The 20,895-nt window shown below is 42.6% G+C and overlaps 1 protein-coding gene and 1 long non-coding RNA gene across 5 annotated transcripts; one reads left to right on the top strand and one right to left on the bottom strand.

Annotated features, from left to right (window-relative positions):
- Positions 1-8,276, bottom strand: LOC129818321 (uncharacterized). Its single transcript, XR_008753931.1, has 2 exons — positions 8,025-8,276; positions 1-1,828 (listed from the first exon to the last, which is right to left on the bottom strand). It is a non-coding gene; the product is annotated as an uncharacterized LOC129818321 (long non-coding RNA).
- Positions 8,277-8,297: 21 nt separating this feature from the next.
- stard4 (StAR-related lipid transfer (START) domain containing 4) lies at positions 8,298-14,210 on the top strand. Of its 4 annotated transcripts, XM_055874089.1 has the most exons (7): positions 8,298-8,427; positions 8,718-8,829; positions 9,064-9,113; positions 9,392-9,518; positions 9,803-9,917; positions 12,900-13,023; positions 13,890-14,210. In XM_055874089.1, exons 2-7 carry the CDS (start codon positions 8,725-8,727, stop codon positions 13,900-13,902), a joined length of 534 nt encoding a protein of 177 aa, XP_055730064.1. In that variant the 5' UTR covers positions 8,298-8,427; positions 8,718-8,724; the 3' UTR covers positions 13,903-14,210. The 4 variants fall into 4 exon arrangements, with proteins under 4 accessions (XP_055730064.1, XP_055730063.1, XP_055730065.1 ...); XM_055874088.1 differs by having other exon boundaries at positions 8,705-8,829; positions 12,900-14,210; XM_055874087.1 differs by having other exon boundaries at positions 8,299-8,427; positions 12,900-14,210.
- The last annotated feature ends 6,685 nt before the right edge of the window (positions 14,211-20,895 follow it).

Genomic DNA, 20,895 nt, shown 5'->3' on the forward strand with positions numbered 1-20,895 from the left:
TAGGTGTCCATGTTTTAATAGGGAAAACTGAACATGAACACAAATACAAAAACAATAAACGTGAACAAACCGAAACAGTCCCGTGTGGCACAAACACTGACACAGGAAACAATCACCCACAAAATACCCAAAGAACATGGCTGCCTAAATATGGTTCCCAATCAGAGACAACGATAAACACCTGCCTGTAATTGAGAACCAATCTAGGCAACCATAGACTTACATAAACACCTAGAATGAACACAACCCCATAAATCTACAAAATAACCCTAGACAGTACAAACACCCTAGACGAGACAAAAACACACAAACCACCCTCGTCACATCCTGACCTAACCAAAATATTTAAAGAAAACAAAGAATACTCAGGTCAGGGCGTGACAGTACCCCCCCCACAAAGGTGCGGACTCCGGCCGCAAAAACCTAATCTAAAGGGGAGGGTCCGGGTGGGCCTCATTCATGGCGGCGGTTCAGGTGCGGGACGTAGACCCCACTCTACCATAGTCATTTCCCTCTTCAAGGGCCTCTACAGAGGGACGACCCTCGCCTCCGACCTAGGGTCTAAGATCCTAATTAAAGGCCCCACTGGACTGAGGGGCGGCTCCTGACTGAGGGGCAGCTCCTGACTGGCGGGCGGCTCTGGCAGCTCCTGACTGGCGAGTGGCTCTGGCAGCTCCTGACTGGCGGGCGGCTCTGGCAGCTCCTGACTGGCGGGCGGCTCTGGCAGCTCCTGACTGATGGACGGCTCTAGCGGCTCCTGACAGACGGGCGGCTCTAGCGGCGCAGGGCAGACGGGCAACGCAGGCGGCGCTTGGCAGACGGACAGCTCAGATGGCGCTGGGCAGACGGGCAGCGCAGGCGGCGCTGGGCAGACGGGCACACCTGTAGGGAGGAGACGGAAAGACAGCCTGGTGCGTGGGACTGCCACAGGACCCACCAGGCTGGGGAGACCTACAGGAGGCTTGGTGTTAGGAGGTCAGCTGAAGGACCGGGCTGTGGGGGAGCACTGGAGTTCTGGTGCGCAGCCTTGGCACCACTCCCCCAGGCTGGAATACTACTCTAGCCCGGACTCTCCAGAGTGCAGGCACAGGTTGAACCGGGCTGTGGGTGAGCACTGGAGATCTAGTGCCTACTACATGCACCTCTCCCTTAGGCTCCACTCCCACATTTGCCCGGCTCGAGCGGAGCGCAGGCATAGGACGCACTGCACCCTCCCAGCGCCCCGGAGACGCAGCACGCAGAGCCGGCGCAGGTTAACCTGGACCGAAACGGCGTACCGGAGACCAGACATGCTGAGCAGGCACAATACGCCCTGGCTGGATGCCCACACTCGCATGACACTTTCGGGGGGCTGCCCTATAGCGCACCAGACTATGGACACGTACTGGCGACACCGTGCGCTTAACCGCATAACATGGTGCCTGACCAGTAACGCGCTGCTTATAATAAGCACGAGGAGTGAGCTCAGGTCTGCTACCTGGCTTACCACACTCCCGTGTGCCCCCCCAAAAACATTTTTTGGGGTTGCCTCTCGTACCTGTCGCGCTGCCGTGCTGCCTCCTCATATCGCCGCCGCTCAGCTTTCGCTGCCTCCAGCTCTGCTTTGGGACGGCGATATTCCCCAGCCTGCGACCAGGGTCCTTTTCCATCCAGAATCTCCTCCCAGGTCCAGGAGTCCTGCGATCGCTGCTGCCCGATACCACGCTGCTTGGTCCTTGGTTGGTGGGTGATTCTGTCATGGCTGTCGTCCTCTTCTTCCTCTGAAGAGGTGTAGCAAGGATCGGACCAATACGCAGCGTGGTAGGTGTCCATGTTTTAATAGGGAAAACTGAACATGAACACAAATACAAAAACAATAAACGTGAACAAACCGAAACAGTCCCGTGTGGCACAAACACTGACACAGGAAACAATCACTCACAAAATACCCAAAGAACATGGCTGCCTAAATATGGTTCCCAATCAGAGACAACGATAAACACCTGCCTCTAATTGAGAACCAATCTAGGCACCATAGACTTACATAAACACCTAGAATGAACACAACCTCATAAGTCTACAAAAAAACCCTAGACAGTACAAACACCCTAGACTAGACAAAAACACACAAACCACCCTCGTCACACCCTGACCTAACCAAAATATTTAAAGAAAACAAAGAATACTCAGGTCAGGGCGTGACAGTTTGTACTTTTGTTATTTTGTTCAGTGTTCTGTTGATTTATTAACTATCTCATTATGGACACTTACCACGCTGCACATTCGTCCGATCCTTGCTACTCCTCCTCAGACGAAGAGGAAATCCATTACACATAGCAGATTTTGAGAAGGTGTTTGATAAAGTATTTATATTTAAATGCTTGGATTACTTTAATTTCGGTGAATCTCTTATACAATGGCTTAAAGTTATGTACAGCAACCTCAGATGTAATATTGTAAATGATGGTTACTTTTCAGAAAGTATTGAGCTTTTAAGAGGAGTTAAACAAGGCTGTCCATTGTCTCTATATCTGTTTATTATGGCCATTGAAATGCTAGCTATTAAAATTAGATCCAACATGAGCATCAAGGGGTTAGAAATCCAGGGGATAAAAACAAAAGTGCCAATGACTCTGGATCCCTGCACAGTCTCATTGAAGATCTTGATCACTTTTCTAGCCTCTCTGGACTAAAACCTAATAATGACATATTAATTATGACATATTACGTATTGGATTGTTAAAAGACACAGTGTTTACACTACCTGGTAGTTTACCAAGAAAATGGGCGAATTGTGAAGTAGACAACTTGGTATTCAGATCTCAAATCATATAAATGAAGTTACCACAATCAATTTCAATAGAAAGTTTGCAAAAATAGATAAGATTCTGCAACCATGGAGAGGTAAATACATGTCTATTTTTGGAAAAATCACATTGATTAACTCTTTGATCGTATAACAGTTTACTTACTTACTAATGGCCCGCCTACTCCAGAGGACTCGTTTTTTAAATCATATGAGCAAAAAATTATTTGTTTTATTTGGAATGCTAAGCCAGACAAAATTAAATGTGCCTATTTATATTATGAATATGAGTTTGTGGGGATAAAATTATTAAATATTAAAGCTTTAAACCTCTCACTAAAAGCATCACTCATACATAAATTATATGTAAAGACTGTCGTCTGGAGAAGGAGAAGAGGACCAAAATGCAGCGTGGTAAGTGTTCATGATAATAACTTAATCAAAACTGAACACTACACAAAATAACAACGAGGAAAAAACGAAAACGAAACAGTTCTGCAAGGTGACATACACTAAACAGAAAACAACCACCCACAAACAAAAGTGGGAAAACAGGCTACCTAAGTATGGCTCCCAATCAGAGACAATGATAGACAGCTGCCTCTGATTGGGAACCACACCAGGCCAAACACACAGAAACAGAAAACCTAGACCTACAACATAGAATACCCACCCACATCACACCCTGACCAAACCAAAAATAGAAACATACAAAGCAATCTACGATCAGGGCGTGACATTATATTTAAACCCAAAATGGTTCACCAGTAGATTATTAAGAAAGGGTCATCCATTGTTCAAAAATGGCCTTTTTGCCTTTATACAGATTACAACTTCTCATTTCCAACTAATTGAAAATTTTATTTTGTTGACAGTATCTTCCTTTCTTCAACAAGCCATATAAAGCTGCTTACAATTTCAGTTTTATCCTCCAGAAATGATAGAACAAATATTACAACAAATGTTATGGTTAAACTCAAATATACTGATTAATAAAAAAACATTCTTTATGGATTTATTTTTATTGTATTATATTTATTAATGATATTATGAATACAAACGGAGAAGTTATGTCACATGTGCAGCTATCAAAAATATATGGGAACGTTTGCTCAATAAAAAAATTATAACCAACTGATTGCAGCATGAACACAATAATGGAGGAGGCAAGTGAAAAAGGGAGAAGGTAGGGAACTTATTTGCCTTCCATATATTAACGATACAAATTGGCTGAATTTTTTAATTTTTTAATTATTTTAATTATTATTTTTTAATTTTATCCCCTTTTCTCCCCAATTTTCGTGGTATCCAATCGCTAGTAATTACTATCTTGTCTCATCGCTACAACTCCCGTACGGGCTCGGGAGAGACGAAGGTCGAAAGCCATGCGTCCTCCGAGGCACAACCCAACCAAGCCGCACTGCTTCTTTAACACAGCGCGCCTCCAACCCGGAAGCCAGCCGCACCAATGTGTCGGAGGAAACACCGTGCACCTGGCCCCCTTGGTTAGCGCGCACTGCGCCCAGCCCGCCACAGGAGTCGCTGGAGCGCGATGAGACAAGGAAATCCCTACCGGCCAAACCCTCCCTAACCCGGACGACGCTAGCCCAATTGTGCGTCGCGGCCGGCTGCGACAGAGCCTGGGGGCGAACCCAGAGACTCTGGTGGCGCAGTTAGCACTGCGATGCAGTGCCCTAGACCACTGCGCCACCCGGGAGGCCCTCAAATTTTATTTTATTTTATTTGAGGACAGAAATGTTGACAGCTGCGCCATACAGGTTGCAAAATAAATGGGAAGAGATTTTCGATGTACCGATTCCATGGCACATGGTTTATGAACTGGTCCAAAAAACAACACTTGATTCAACACTTAGAGTTTTTTCATTTAAATGATTATACAAAATTCTTGCCAGCAACAGAATGCTATACAGTGGGGCAAAAAAGTATTTAGTCAGCCACCAATTGTGCAAGTTCTCCCACTTAAAAAGATGAGAGAGGTCTGTAATTTTCATCATAGGTACACTTCAACTATGACAGACAAAATGAGAAAATGAAATCCAGAAAATCACATTGTAGGATTTTTAATGAAATGATTTGCAAATTATGGTGGAAAATAAGTATTTGGTCAATAACAAAAGTTTATCTCAATACTTTGTTATATACCCTTTGTTGGCAATGGCAGAGGTCAAATGTTTTCTGTAAGTATTCACAAGGTTTTCACACACTGTTGCTGGTATTTTGGCCCATTCCTCCATGCAGATCTCCTCTAGAGCAGTGATGTTTTGGGGCTGTTGCTGGACAACACAGACTTTCAACTCCCTCCAAAGATTTTCTATGGGGTTGAGATCTGGAGACTGGCTAGGCCACTCCAGGACCTTGAAATGCTTCTTACGAAGCCACTCCTTCGTTGCCCGGGCGGTGTGTTTGGGATCATTGTCATGCTGAAAGACCCAGCCACGTTTCATCTTCAATGCCCTTGCTGATGGAAGGAGGTTTTCACTCAAAATCTCACGATACATGGCCCCATTCATGCTTTCCTTTACACGGATCAGTCATCCTGGTCCCTTTGCAGAAAAACAGTCCCAAAGCATGATGTTTCCACTCCCATGCTTCACAGTAGGTATGGTGTTCTTTGGATGCAACTCAGCATTCTTTGTCCTCCAAACACGACGAGTTGAGTTTTTACCAGAAAGTTCTATTTTGGTTTCATCTGACCATATGACATTCTCCCAATCTTCTTCTGGATCATCCAAATGCTCTCTAGCAAACTTCAGACGGGCCTGGACATGTACTGGCTTAAGCAGGGGGACACGTCTGGCACTGCAGGATTTGAGTCCCTGGCGGCGTAGTGTGTTACTGATGGTAGGCTTTGTTACTTTGGTCCGAGCTCTCTGCAGGTCATTCACTAGGTCCCCCGTGTGTTTCGGGGTGTTTTTCTCACCGTTCTTGTGATCATTTTGACCTCACGGGGTGAGATCTTGCGTGGAGCCCCAGATCGAGGGAGATTATCAGTGGTCTTGTATGTCTTCCATTTCCTAATAATTGCTCCCACAGTTGATTTCTTCAAACCAAGCTGCTTACCTATTACAGATTCAGTCTTCCCAGCCTGGTGCAGGTCTACAATTTTGTTTCTGGTGTCCTTTGACAGCTCTTTGGTCTTGGCCATAGTGGAGTTTGGAGTGTGACTGTTTGAGGTTGTGGACATGTGTCTTTTATACTGATAACAAGTTCAAACAGGTGCCATTAATACAGGTAACGAGTGGAGGAGAGGAGCCTCTTAAAGAAGACGTTACAGGTCTGTGAGAGACAGAAATCTTGCTTGTTTTGTAAGTGACCAAATACTTATTTTCCACCATAATTTGCAAATAAATTCATAAAAAATCCTACAATGTGATTTTCTGGATTTTTTTTCTCATTTTGTCTGTCATAGTTGAAGTGTACCTATGATGAAAATTACAGGCCTCTCTCATCTTTTTAAGGGGAGAACTTGCACAATTGGTGGCTGACTAAATACTTTTTTGCCCCACTGTATATATGGGGCATACAACAATCTCAGCTCTGTAGATTTTTCTGCGAAGAGACAGAATCACTAGATCATTTATTCTGGCATTGCCCCTGTGTAGTTTTTTTCTGGTCACAGGTTCAGGAATGGTAAAAAAAATCACAACATTAATTTAAAATGTACCTTACTGTCACGCCCTGGCCTTAGTATTCTTTGTTTTCTTTATTATTTTAGTTAGGTCAGGGTGTGACATGGGGAATGTTTGTGTTTTGTCGTTTTGGGTGGTTAGATGGTAAAGGGGGTGTTGGGTGTAGTGTATGAGTTTGTGTTGAGTGAATGTTTCTAGGTATGTCTATGGTTGAGTGAATGTGTTTAGGTATGTCTATGGTTGCCTGAGTGGTTCTCAATCAGAGACAGATGTCTTTCATTTGTCTCTGATTGGGAGCCATATTTAAGGCAGCCATGGGCATCATGCATTTGTGGGTAATTGTCTATGCCTAAGTGTTTAGTGTCAGCACTTATGTTTGAATAGCTTCACGGTTGTCTGTTTTGTTGTTTTGTTTAGTTTGTATAGTGTTCGTTTCGTTTTCGTCTTCTTTCTTAAATAAAGAAGATGTACTTTCCACACGCTGCATTTTGGTCCTCACTCTCTCCCATTGACGATCGTGACACTTACAAATAGCAGTGTTGGGCGATTTGGAAAGCCATAGTCAGTCAATAAATAATATAATTATACTCATAGGAAAGGTTTTCATCTTTAGCTCTCAATCTGTGGATACTATACGATTAGAAAGGTAAAAAATATAACAGCACAATTAAAAAATATATGGCACATGGAAAACAAACGAGGGTGGTCTATGGTGATAGATGGGAAGGGCTGAGAGTGGCTGAGGGGTGAGATTAAAGAGTTTATGTTATGTATTATTGTTATATGATTGCTTTATATAAAAGTACCATGAATGATGTGTATGCAAAATGTGTATGTAAAATGTATATGTAAAATGTATATGTATATATAAAATATATGTATATGTAGCAGAAAAGCTGTAAAGGCAGTCCTCCTCCTCTTCATCTGAAGAGGAGGAGTATTGAGGGAACCAAGGCGCAGCGTAGTGAAATGACATATTTTATTAACGAAAACACGAACTTGACTAAACTAACAAAAACAACAAACGGTGTAGACAGACCTAAACGACGAACTTACATAAAACAAGAAGAACGCACGAATAGGAAACATAGACTACACAAACCGAACAAACCGTAAACAGTCCCGCCGTGGTGTACAGACACAGACACGGAAGACAATCACCCACAACGAACACTGTGACAACGCCTACCTAAATATGACTCTTAATTAGAGGAACGCCAAACACCTGCCTCTAATTAAGAGCCATACCAGGCAACCCAAAACCAACACAGAAACAGAAAACATAGAATGCCCACCCAACCTCACGTCCTGACCAACTAACACACATAACAAACTAACATAAATAGGTCAGGAACGTGACAAAAGCTGTAAAAAACAAACAAGATATGTGTCCTCCGAAGAGGGGTGGTGGTGCATGGGTTAATAATACAATTTTTTTTTTTTACAAAAAAAGAATGTTTGGCAAATCCTCTCCTTGGTGCAATCCAGAATCCTTGCAACTAAACCCTAAACCTTAACTCTTACCCTTTCCCTAACCATGACCATAAACCGTACCTAACCCTGACCTTAATCCTAACCTTAACCCTTACCTTAACCATTTTCAATTTCAACTTCATTGGGTAGGGATGTCCCACAGATAGCATGGACCATTGGCCAATACATAGCATCAGCAATCCAGGGTTTATACAGATCCCTGGTTCCACCTGTGCCGTTTAACACATTAGCTTTCAAAAGGAGCGCACCTATTCATGCAGGTTCATATAAACTCTCCACACTCGCCTACTACTCCCACTCGATGGTCCGATATACAGTAAAGCATCTGACCAATAGGAACACGGAACATACCAAACACAGGAAACGACTACACTTCTGATTGGGTGATAGAGGAGCCCTCGCATACAGGGACAAAATTTTCGCTCACTGTTTGCAGATGTGTCTACTATAAATACATGAAAACTGAACCACTATCGTAAATTGCAACACCATTCAAAGGTAAGGACTATTCGGTCAAATACCTTATGTGAGCTGAGCGATAACTGTCTGATTTAACTGTGCGGTATTGGGGTGTCAGATTTCACCAAAAGGAACTGGCTTTTTAAGGTCGGGCAAACTGTGCCGCTGTTTTCTCTTTTGAATTGAGCATATCAGCTTTAAAAAGAGTACAATATTCTGGTAATTGAGCTGTGCTAAATAAGCCATGAATATAGATTTGCTCATAATTGCTATAGGCCTATGTTTCATAATATACAATGCGGATTGATGTTTGAAGTTGTTTTGAATAGGATCAAAATGGGAAGCTTGCAAGAACCCAGTGCTTTGACAGCCAGACTGCAGAACACTCTCATGTCTTACCATAGCCTGGATGAGAATGAGTGGAGGGTAGCCAAGAAATCGGTGGGTGATAGAGTATTTTCACAGTCTATTTAATCACCTCCTATACTGTAGGCTCAAAAGTTAATTGATTGGAAACGATGTATACCACACACCATATGCTATCTTCAACCACTTACACTTTCAATTCCTCCTAAGCTCATTTTGTTTGTGCAAAACTGCGCTGGCACCAGACTGTTTCTTCTGCTTCTATGGGGTTTCCACTATCTTGATGTTTTTTGTAATCTTACATTGTAGAAAGATGTCACGGTATGGAGAAAGTCATCAGAGGAGTTTCATGGCTATCTGTAAGTATGGGCCTTCTTTCAGCAATGACCCTGGGCATGAAATCACAAATATCATGCCTATATTCTGTGTTTTAGCCATATTGCAGTCAATTCATTCCCTTTTATTGATGGAAAAGAAAAAGGAACCCACTGGCCACATACATATATTAAACGTCTATTCCACGTTGGTTCAACATAATTTAATTGAAATGACGTGGAAACAACGTTGATTCAACCAATGTGTACCCAGTGGGAAGGTTTATTTGTCTGATCTGATGTGTGATGGTTTTATCTTGCAGGTATAAAGCCCAGGGTATGGTCGACGATAACCCCAATAGAATAGTGGATTACATACGCCCTGGGCCTTATCGATTAGACTGGGATAGTTTGATGACAGCAATGGACATAATAGAGACCCTTGATCAGGTAAACCCATCATCCCTTAAGTTTTCTTTGATAAGTTGATCAAATGGCAAAAGTATCTTATTTCTCTCATGAAGATACATGTAGACTGCACACAGTTTTTTATTTGTGTAATTCTTATTTTACCACACTTAAGTACTGCCCACACTGCCCTAAATATTACTCAATTTGTCAGAATAATGATTTTCCATCTTCTTATTAGGTGATATAAGAGGGCTTTGTCACAGTTAGCATGTTATCCCAAATGAATCCCAAATGAATCAATGTTTATCTCTGTCTGTCTGCAGGGCTGTTGTGTGATGAGGTACACTACTGCAGGCCAGCTGTGGAACATCATAGCTCCCAGAGAGTTTATTGATTTCTCCTACACCACAGACTACCAGGATGGACTATTGTCCTGCGGTGAGTAGCAATGTGCAGTTATGGAACCACAAGGGAAGGTAGCATAATGAATACAAAAGTGTTGTGTGTAAGGAGTCTGGTGTTCACTACTTTCTTCTAACTACAGTATTAGTATCTAACTAAAATGCTGAATCCCAAACAGCCTCACAGGTTTGATATTTAAAGACTGTGATCCAGGAAATGTTTTCTGTGTAATAGCTCTGTGTCTGTGTAATAGCCCGTGTCTGTGTAATAGTTATGTGTCTGTGTAATAGTTCTGTGTCTGTGTAATAGCTCTATGTCTGTGTAATAGCTCGTGTCTGTGTAATAGTTATGTGTCTGTGTAATAGTTCTGTGTCTGTGTAATAGCTCTGTGTCTGTGTAATAGCTCTGTGTCTGTGTAATAGTTCTGCATCTGTGTAATAGCTCTGTGTCTGTGTAATAGTTCTACGTTTGTGTAATAACTCTGTGTATATGTAATAGCTCTGTGTCTGTGTAATAGTTCTGAGTCTGTGTAATAACTCTGTGTCTGTGTAATAGCTCTGTGTCTGTGTAATAGCTCTGTGTATGTGTGTAATAGCTCTGTGTCTGTGTAATAGTTATGTGCCTGTGTAATAGCTCTGTGTCTGTGTAATAGTTATGTGTCTGTGTAATAGCTCTGTGTAGGTGTGTAATAGCTCTGTGACTGTGTAATAACTCTGTGTCTGTGTAATAGCTCTGTGTCTGTGTAATAGCTCTGTGTAGGTGAAATAGTTCTGTGTCTGTGTAATAGTTATGTGTCTGTGTAATAGCTCTGTGTCTGTGTAATAGCTCGTGTCTGTGTAATAGTTATGTTTCTGTGTAATAGCTCTGTGTCTGTGTAATAGTTCTGTGTCTGTGTAATAGCTCCGTGTCTGTGTAATAGTTATGTGTCTGTGTAATAGTTCTGTGTCTGTGTAATAGCTCTGTGTCTGTGTAATAGCTCTGTGTCTGTGTAATAGTTCTGCATCTGTGTAATAGCTCTGTGTCTGTGTAATAGCTCAGTGTCTGTGTAATAGCTCTGTGTCTGTGTAATAGCTCTGCATCTGTGTAATAGCTCTGTGTCTGTGTAATAGTTATGTGTCTGTGTAACAGTTCTACGTTTGTGTAATAGCTCTGTGTATATGTAATAGCTCTGTGTCTGTGTAATAGTTCTGAGTCTGTGTAATAACTCTGTGTCTGTGTAATAGCTCTGTGTCTGTGTAATAGTTCTGCGTTTGTGTAATAGTTCTGCATCTGTGTAATAGCTCTGTGTCTGTGTAATAGTTATGTATCTGTGTAATAACTCTGTGTCTGTGTAATAACTCTGTGTAGGTGTGTAATAGCTCTGTGTCTGTGTGTAATAGCTCTGTGTCTGTGTAATAGCTCTGTGTCTGTGTGTAATAGCTCTGTGTTTGTGTGTAATAGTTCTGAGTCTGTGTAATAACTCTGTGTCTGTGTAATAGCTCTGTGTCTGTGTAATAGCTCTGTGTCTGTGTAATAGCTCTGTGTATATGTAATAGCTCTGTGTCTGTGTAATAGTTCTGAGTCTGTGTAATAACTCTGTGTCTGTGTAATAGCTCTGTGTCTGTGTAATAGTTCTGCGTTTGTGTAATAGTTCTGCGTCTGTGTAATAGTTATGCATCTGTGTAATAGTTATGTGTCTGTGTAATAGCTCCGTGTCTGTGTAATAGCTCCGTGTCTGTGTAATAGCTCTGTGTCTGTGTAATAGCTCTGTGTCTGTGTAATAGTTCTGCATCTGTGTAATAGCTCTGTGTCTGTGTAATAGTTCTACGTTTGTGTAATAGCTCTGTGTATATGTAATAGCTCTGTGTCTGTCTAATAGTTCTGAGTGTGTAATAACTCTGTGTCTGTGTAATAGCTCTGTGTCTGTGTAATAGTTCTGTGTAGGTGTGTAATAGCTCTGTGTCTGTGTGTAATAGCTCTGTGTCTGTGTAATAGTTATGTATCTGTGTAATAACTCTGTGTCTGTGTAATAACTCTGTGTCTGTGTAATAGCTCTGTGTCTGTGTAATAGCTCTGTGTAGGTGTGTAATAGCTCTGTGTCTGTGTGTAATAGCTATGTGTCTGTGTAATAGCTCTGTGTAGGTGTGTAATAGCTCTGTGTCTGTGTGTAATAGCTCTGTGTAGGTGTGTAATAGCTCTGTGTCTGTGTGTAATAGCTATGTGTCTGTGTAATAGCTCTGTGTAGGTGTGTAATAGCTCTGTGTCTGTGTGTAATAGCTCTGTGTAGGTGTGTAATAGCTCTGTGTCTGTGTGTAATAGCTCTGTGTCTGTGTAATAGCTCTGTGTAGGTGTGTAATAGCTCTGTGTAGGTGTGTAATAGCTCTGTGTCTGTGTGTAATAGCTCTGTGTCTGTGTGTAATAGCTCTGTGTCTGTGTAATAGCTCTGTGTCTGTGTGTAATAGCTCTGTGTAGGTGTGTAATAGCTCTGTGTAGGTGTGTAATAGCACTGTGTCTGTGTGTAATAGCTCTGTGTAGGTGTGTAATAGCTCTGTGTAGGTGTGTAATAGCTCTGTGTCTGTGTGTAATAGCTCTGTGTCTGTGTGTAATAGCTCTGTGTAGGTGTGTAATAGCTATGTGTCTGTGTAATAGCTCTTTGTAGGTGTGTAATAGCTCTGTGTCTGTGTAATATTTATGTGTCTGTGTGTAATAGCTCTGTGTAGGTGTGTAATAGCTCTGTGTCTGTGTAATAGCTCTGTGTAATAGCTCTGTGTCTGTGTGTAATAGCTCTGTGTCTGTGTGTAATAGCTCTGTGTAATAGCTCTGTGTCTGTGTGTAATAGCTCTGTGTCTGTGTAGGTGTTTCTCTTTCTGTTCAATTTCCAAAAGTTGTGTTTAACTGAAACATTAAAATTGTTCTAAACTTTAGGGAGTACATTTTTTATCTTTCCTTTCCACAAGGTCTATATGCAGGGTCAACTTATTTTAGCGAGACCCGGAATGCCACTCCAGGAAGTTGTCTGACCACTTCTTTCTCCACCAGGTATCAGTGTGGAGCATGAGGAGCAGCACCAGAGTTATGTTCGGGGCTTCAACCACCCATGTGGCTGGTTCTGTGTGCCCACCCCAGACAGCACCACCACCGCAGCCCAGAGCCTCCTGACAGGGTACATTCAGACAGACCTCCGGGGTATGATCCCCCAGTCTGCCGTGGACACAGCCATGGCCAGCACCCTCATCAACTTCTACACTGACCTGCGCAGGGCTCTGAAGAAGGCCTAACCAGTACCAGCCCGGTTGCCAGATTGGTTTATGCTTTAGCCAACTCTGTCGTATTTGTTGTTATACTGAATGTATGGGATGGCAAGGGAAGTAAGAGGGGTTGGCTAAAACACGTTCAAATCTGGCGACTAGGCTAAACCAGTACATACTAATAGCTCTCCTTTTCAATACACCAGTCGATTGATCAGTCAGTCTACACTCCACCCTCATAGAGGGCTATAGAGATCCAACTCCAATTCACACCAACTCAGGGCAGGATCCAGTTTAGGTTGAAACAGGGTAGGAGTTAAAGGACGTGGTCTGACCTGGTCTGCTGCTCACTGGACTTTGGAGTTGTGACTTGTTATTTGTCTGCTCTTTAAATCATTATATAATACTGAAAATTGCTACGAGATTAAGGTAGTACACAAACACTGAAGCACTTGATCAAAGTCGGTTTGCCTTTTTTGTTGATCTTTTTTGCTGATTTCGGACAAACATCGAACGTACCCAACAAAAGAAATCGTTGGGGGTAGATAGATAAAAAATATAGGTAGACAGACAGCCAATACAATCAATGCAATGTTGCTTTCAGTTGGAAGTTACAAGTGAAAGTGTTTGCAGGACTATACATTGGAATTTGACTGGTGTGTCATGCCCTGATCTGTTTCACCTGTCCTTGTGCTTGTCTCCACCCCCCTCCAGGTGTCACCCATCTTCCCTATTATCCCCTGTGTATTTATACCTGTGTTCTCTGTCTGTTTGTTGCCAGTTGGTCTTGTTAGTTCAAGCTTACCAGCGTTTTTCCTGGCAGCGCCTATCGTTTCCCAGCCTCTCTTTCCTCGTCCTCCTGGTTTTTGACCTTTGCCTGTCCTGACCCTGTACCTGCCCACCTGACCTCTCTGCCTGATCCTGAGTCCGCCTGCCGTCTTGTACCTTTGCTCCACCTCTGGATTACTGAACCCTGCCTGCCCCTGACCCTGAGTCCGCCTGCCGTCCTGTACCTTTGCCTTACCCTGGATCTTCGACCCCTGCCTGCCTTGACCTGTCTTTGCCTGCCCCTTTTGCTACAATAAACATTGTTACTTCTACAGTCTGCATCTTGGTCTTACCTTGAACCCGAGATATGGTGCTAATATAAATTGGTGATGTCCATCAAATGTCTTCAACGATAGCTACCGATAACAGTTTCCAGCCAGACGTGCATCTATCTGTTTACGTTTTTATAATAATGATTAACTGTAACTCTTTGGACTATAATAGTAAATATCAGACACTGATTTGACATTCGTCCCAAATAGTCCTCGGTGAGGCAATAACAAATGTCACTGCCAGACAAAATCCATGATAAAAAGAACTACAACAATAGGAGTAGGAAAGCATGGTACTGTACACTAAAAGCCTCATGTAAAAGAGTTTGCAAAACCTTTTTGAATTATTTTCACATCTGATGGATAACCAGCTCAATATCAAGTACAGCATATTATGTACACTGTAGATTGATGCATTCTTTTAAATTTCATGTGTAGTTTTATTTGTATCCCTTCTTGCCTTCCTTAAATTATCGTTCTGTAATGTAACAGAAGGAAGAAATTGGATGCCACACGTACCTTTTTTGAACCTTTACACTTCTCCCTATTGTTCCTTGCCTTAGGACTAAATGAACATGAGAAGACTACTTAACAATTCTATTCTGAACAAAAATATAAAAGCAACATACAACAATTTCAAAGATTTTACTGAGTTACAGTTCATATAAGGAAATTAGTCAATTGAAATAAATTCATTAGGCCCTAATCTATGGATGTTTTACTGTTGTTTTATTTCTTTACTTACCTATTGTTCACCTAATACCTTTTTTGCACTTTTGGTTAGAACCTGTAAGTAAGCATTTCACTGTAAGGTGACCTTACCTGTTGTAAGGTCTGGGCCTGTACACCTGTTGTATTCGGGGCACGTGACAAATAAACCTGGATTTGATTTGATTTGATGGGCCATGGGTGAGCCTGGGAGAGCATAGGCCCACCCACTTGGGAGTCAGGCTCACCCACTGGGGAATCAGAATGAGTTTTTCCCCACAAAAGGGCTTTATTACAGACACAGTTTCATCAGCTGTCTGGGTGGCTGGTCTCAGACAATCCTGCAGGTGGAGAAGCCAGATGTGGAAGTCCTGGGCTGGCGAGGTTACACTTGGTCTGCGGTTGTGAGGCCAGTTGGACGTACTGCCAAATTCTCTAAAATTATGTTGGAGGCGGTTTATGGTAGAGAAATTAACATTTCATTCTCTGGCAACAGCTCTGGTGGACATTCCTGCATTCAGCATGTAAGAGACATCTGTGGCATTGTGTTGTGTGACAAAACTTCACATTTTTGAGTGGCCTTTTATTGTCCCCAGCATAAGGTGCACCTGTGTAATGATCATGCTGTTTAATCAGCTTCTTCATATGCCACACTTGTCATGTGGATGTATTATATTGGCCAAGGAGAAATGCTCACTAAGGGATTTAAACAAATTTTGACACAAGATTTGAGAGCAATAAGCTTTTGTGTGTCTGTAAAATTTCGGGGATCTTTTATTTCAGCTCATGAAACATGCACCAACACTTTACATGTTGCGTTTATATTTTTGTTCAGTATATTTTCTAGGTTTGATAAACAAACAAAAAACTAAAATGAAAGATATTCTTTATAGGACAAGCAGCCCCAAGGCAGATATTAGTATATTAGTGTTATTTATTTTAAGTTATTGTTAGAGTTTGTTAAGTTATTGTATGCTACTATAAAATCTGTAATATTTAATCACATTAGGGATGTATTGGATCCCTTGTAGTATTTGTTTTATAGTACAATACTAAAAAACATGCTCTGCTTTCCCCCTCTTATCATTTTGGAATTCTTCATACATTTTCTCATGTGATTCAAGTTGTCTATTGTTATGTATATTAAAGTTAATTAAAGTACGGTCTTCATGTCTCACCCCATCGCCTTTTCTTGGTCTAATGTTGGGTATGAATCTATGTCATTAAAGGTACACTACTTTTACTTTTGTTTCCACCACTGTAATAATTTGTTTGTAAAATGGTAAACACAAACGTTATCAGTCAAATCAAATGTATTTTATTTAGCAGTTGTGCTTTACAGATACCTAGCTTTAAATCCCAAAGAGCAAGCAATGCAGATGCAGAAGCACAGTGGCTAAGAAAAACTCCCTAGAAGGCAGAAACCTAAGAAGCAGTGGAGGCTGCTGAGGGGAGAATGGCTCATAATAATGGCTGAAACGGAGCAAATGGAATGGCATCAAACAATGTAAATAAAATCAAACAATGTGTTTGATATAATCACGGGGCAACTTTGGTTTTAGAAGTGGGGGAGATAACTTTTTTATTTAAGCACATCATTGCCTCGGGGGCAAAAATGCAATTTCAGATTGTGGGGGGACATGTTGCGCCCCTGGATATAATTGATACCATTCCACTAATTTCGCTCCAGTTATTACCATGAACCCATTCTCCCAAATTAAGGTGCCACCAACCTGCTGTGCTAAGAAGAAACCTAGAGAGGAACCAGGCGCCTAGGGGTGGTCAGTCCTCTTCTGGCTGAACCAGTTGGAGATTTAAGAGTACATGAGGTCATTAATGCCAGATTGTTTTTCAAGATGTGTAAATGTTTATAGATGACCAGCAGGGTAAAATAATAACCATGATGGCTGTAGATGGTGCAACAGTTCAACACTTCAGGAATGTATTTATTTTTTATTTCACCTTTATTTAACCAGGCAAACTAGTTTAGAACAAGTTCTAATTTACAACTGCGACCTGGCCAAGATAAGCAAAGCAGAAAAAAAAAAGTCTATATACAGTGTGTGCAAATGGCGTGAGGAGGTAGGCAATAAATAGGCCATAGTAGCGAAGTAATTACAATTTAGCAGATTAACACTGGAGTGAAAAATGAGCAGATGATGGTGTGCAAGTAGAGATACTGGTGTACAAAAGAGCAGAAAGTAAATAAAAACAATATGGGGATGAGGTAGGTAGATTGAGTGGGCTATTCACAGATTAACTATGTACAGCTGCAGCGATGGGTTAGCTGCTCAGATAGCTGATGTTTAAAGTTAGTGAGGGAAATATAAGTCTCCAGCTTCAGCGTTTTTTGCAATTTGTTCCAGTCACTGGCAGCAGAGAACTGGAAGGAAAGGCGGCCAAAGGTGGTGTTGGCTTTGGGGATGACCAGTGAGATATACCTGCTGGAGCGCGTGTTACGGGCTGGTGTTGTTATCGTGACCAGTGAGCTGAGATAAGGCGGAGCTTTACCTAGCATAGACTTATAGATGACCTGGAGCCAGTGGGTCTGGTGACGAATATGTAGCGAGGGCCAGCCGACTAGAGCATACAGGTCGTAGTGGTGGGTGGTATAAGGGGCTTTGGTAACAAAACGGATGGCACTGTGATAGACTGCATCCAGTTTGCTGAGTAGAGTATTGGAAGCTATTTTGTAAACGACATCGCCGAAGTCGAGGATTGGTAGGATAGTCAGATTTACTAGGGTAAGTTTTGCGGCATGAGTGAAGGAGGCTTTGTTGCAAAGTAGAAAGCCAATTCTAGATTTGATTTTGGATTGGAGATGTTTAATATGAGTCTGGAAGGAGAGTTTAAAGTCTAGCCAGACACCTAGGTATTTGTAGTTGTCCACATATTCTAGGTCAGAACCGTCCAGGGTAGTGATGCTAGTCGGGCGGGTGGGTGCGGGCAGCTAATGGTTGAAGAGCATGCGTTTGGTTTAACTAGCGTTTAAGAGCAGTTGGAGGCCACGGAAGGAGTGTTGTATGGCATTGAAGCTTGTTTGGAGGTTAGTTAACACAGTGTCCAAAGAAGGGCCAGATGTGTACAGAATGGTGTTGTCTGCGTAGAGGTGGATCAGGGAATCACCCGCAGCAAGGGCATCATTGATACATCATTGATATATACAGAGAAAAGAGTCGGCCCGAGAATTGAACCCTGTGGTACCACCATAGAGACTGCCAGAGGTCTGGACAACAGGCACACTGAATTGACACACTGAACTCTATCTGAGAAGTAGTTGGTGAATCAGGCGAGGCAGTCATTTGAGAAACCAAGACCTATTGAGTCTGCCAATAAGAATAGACAGAGTCTTGAAAGATTGACAGAATCGAAAGCCTTGGCCGGGTCAATGAAGACGGCTGCACAGTACTGTTTTTGTATCGATGGCAGTTCTGATATTGTTTAGTACCTTGAGCGTGGCTGAGGTGCACCCGTGACGAGCTCGGAAATCGGATTGCACAGCGGAGAAGGTACGGTGAGATTCGAAATTGTCAGTGAGCTGTTTATTAACTTGGCTTTCGAAGACTTTAGAGAGGCAGGGCAGGATGGATATAGGTCTATAACAGTTTGGGTCTAGAGTGTCACCCCCTTTGAAGAGGGGGATGACCGTGGCAGTTTTCCAATCTTTAGGGATCTCGTACAATACGAAAGAGAGGTTGAACAGACTGGTAATAGGAGTTGCAACAATGGCGGCAGATAGTTTTAGAAAGAGAGGGTCCAGATTGTCTAGCACTGCTGATTTGTACGGGTCCAGGTTTTGCAGTTCTTTCAGAACATCTGCTATCTGGATTTGGGTGAAGGAGAAGGAGAAGCTGGGGAGGCTCGGGCAAGAAGCTGCGGGGGGCGGGGGGGCGGAGTTGTTGGCCGGGGTTGGGGTAGCCTGGAGGAAAGCATGGCCAGCCGTAGAGAAATGCTTATTGAAATTTTCGATTATCATGGATTTATCGGTGGTGACCGTGTTACCTAGCATCAGAGCAGTGGGCAGTTGGGAGGAGGTGCTCTTGTTCTGCATGGACTTTACAGTGCCCCAAAACTTTTTGGAGGTAGAGCTACAGGATGCAAATTTCTGTTAAAAAGCTAGCCTTTGCTTTCCTGACTGACTGCGTGTATTGGTACCTGACTTCCCTGAACAGCTGCATATCGTGGGGACTATTCGATGCAATTGCAGTCCGCCACAAGATGTTTTTGTGCTGGTCAAGGGCAGTCAGGTCTGGAGTGAACCAAGGGCTATATCTGTTCTTAGTTCTAAATTTTTTGAAAGGGGCATACTTATTTAAGATGGTGAGGAAATTACTTTTCAAGAACGACCAGGCATCCTCGACTGACGGGATGAGGTCAATATCCTTCCAGGATACCCGGGCCAGGTAGATTAGAAAGGCCTGCTCGCAGAATTGTTTTAGGGAGCGTTTGACGGTGATGAGGGGTGGTCATTTGACCGCGGACCCATAGCAGATGCAGGCAATGAGGCAGTGATCGCTGAGATCCTGATTGAAAACAGCAGAGGTGTATTTGGAGGTTAAATTGGTCAGGATAATATCTATGAGGGTGCCCATGTTTACGGATTTAGGGTTGTACCTGGTGGGTTCCTTGATTATTTGTGTGAGATTGAGGGCATCTAGCTTAGATTGTAGGACTGCCGGGGTGTTAAGCATATCCCAGTTTAGGTCACCTAACAGAACGAACTCTGAAGATAGATGAGGGGCAATCAATTCACATATGGTGTCCAGGGCACAGCTGGGAGTTGAGGGGGGTCTATAACAGGCTATCTCTGCAGTAGATTGCAACTCATCCCCCTTTGGCAGTTCTATCTTGACGGAAAATGTTTTAGTTGGGTATGGGCTCACTGTGGGTGAAAAGATGCATTTATATGACATGACTGTTCTAGTCATGTGTGTCAGATTAGCCTGAGAAAATGCTCGTTACTCTCAATATTCACATATTTAAAATGCTCTATAATGTACAACCTCTTATTGTTTTGTACTGCATGTCTGCCCCCTGGTGGTCATCTAATGGATGTTCTGCACTTTTCAATTGTGTAAATTCTGTACTTGTTAAATCTCTGCTACTCCATCTGCAATGAATACCTGCAGGTGCGCTTGACTTAATGTATTTGATGTGTGGATGATAGCAATGAAATCGGTAAGTGATACAGTATTTTCACAACCACGACACAGATGCATAATGATGTTGTGATCCCTGTGACCACTGTCAGGAGGTCCTTTAACATCAGTGAGGTGAAGGTTTTTTTCAGTGTTTGATAGCCACGTGCACAGGGTTGCAGGTGTGATTGCAGGGTACAGTGAACCTCTTGTGTGTGTGTGTGTGTGTGTGTGTGTGTGTGTGTGTGTGTGTGTGTGTGTGTGTGTGTGTGTGTGTGTGTGTGTGTGTGTGTGTGTGTGTGTGTGTGTGTGTGTGTGAGGCAGACAGGCTCCTTCAGACAACCTGTTGCTGTTTAACGGCCTATCCCTGCTGCAACCTGGTTCTTATGAATTGCACATAACACCATTGGTCTGGGTGCCGGTCTTTTTCTGCTTTAGCCAATTTGCTGTTGTCTTTCCAAACTTGCTAAACATAAGGCAAGACAACATTGTGATGTTTTACTGTTGAGTTTAGAAACAATCGGATACCCAGACTATCGCATCAGGGATTATGTTTAATCAGTAACAGATCTTCTACTGGGTTGTGTTGTACTCTGCTGTATTCATTATAAAGTGTCCTTTGTCAGTTTATTTGACCGTAGGGAATCACAACATCCCTGCAGAGAGAGAGAGAGGAAGAGAGAGAGAGACTGTGAGAATTAAAGGAAAGAAAAAAGAGAGAGATAAACAGTGATAGGCTACCTCTAGGCTGTGTGCCTACACTTTCGATATCCAGTCATAAATTAGTCATCAGTATCACTTCCCTAGTGTGATCTTATTTCCACACAGTCCTCTAGTCTAA

The sequence above is a fragment of the Salvelinus fontinalis genome, chromosome 21, assembly GCF_029448725.1.
Source record: "Salvelinus fontinalis isolate EN_2023a chromosome 21, ASM2944872v1, whole genome shotgun sequence".
Classification (NCBI taxonomy): Eukaryota; Metazoa; Chordata; class Actinopteri; order Salmoniformes; family Salmonidae; genus Salvelinus; species Salvelinus fontinalis.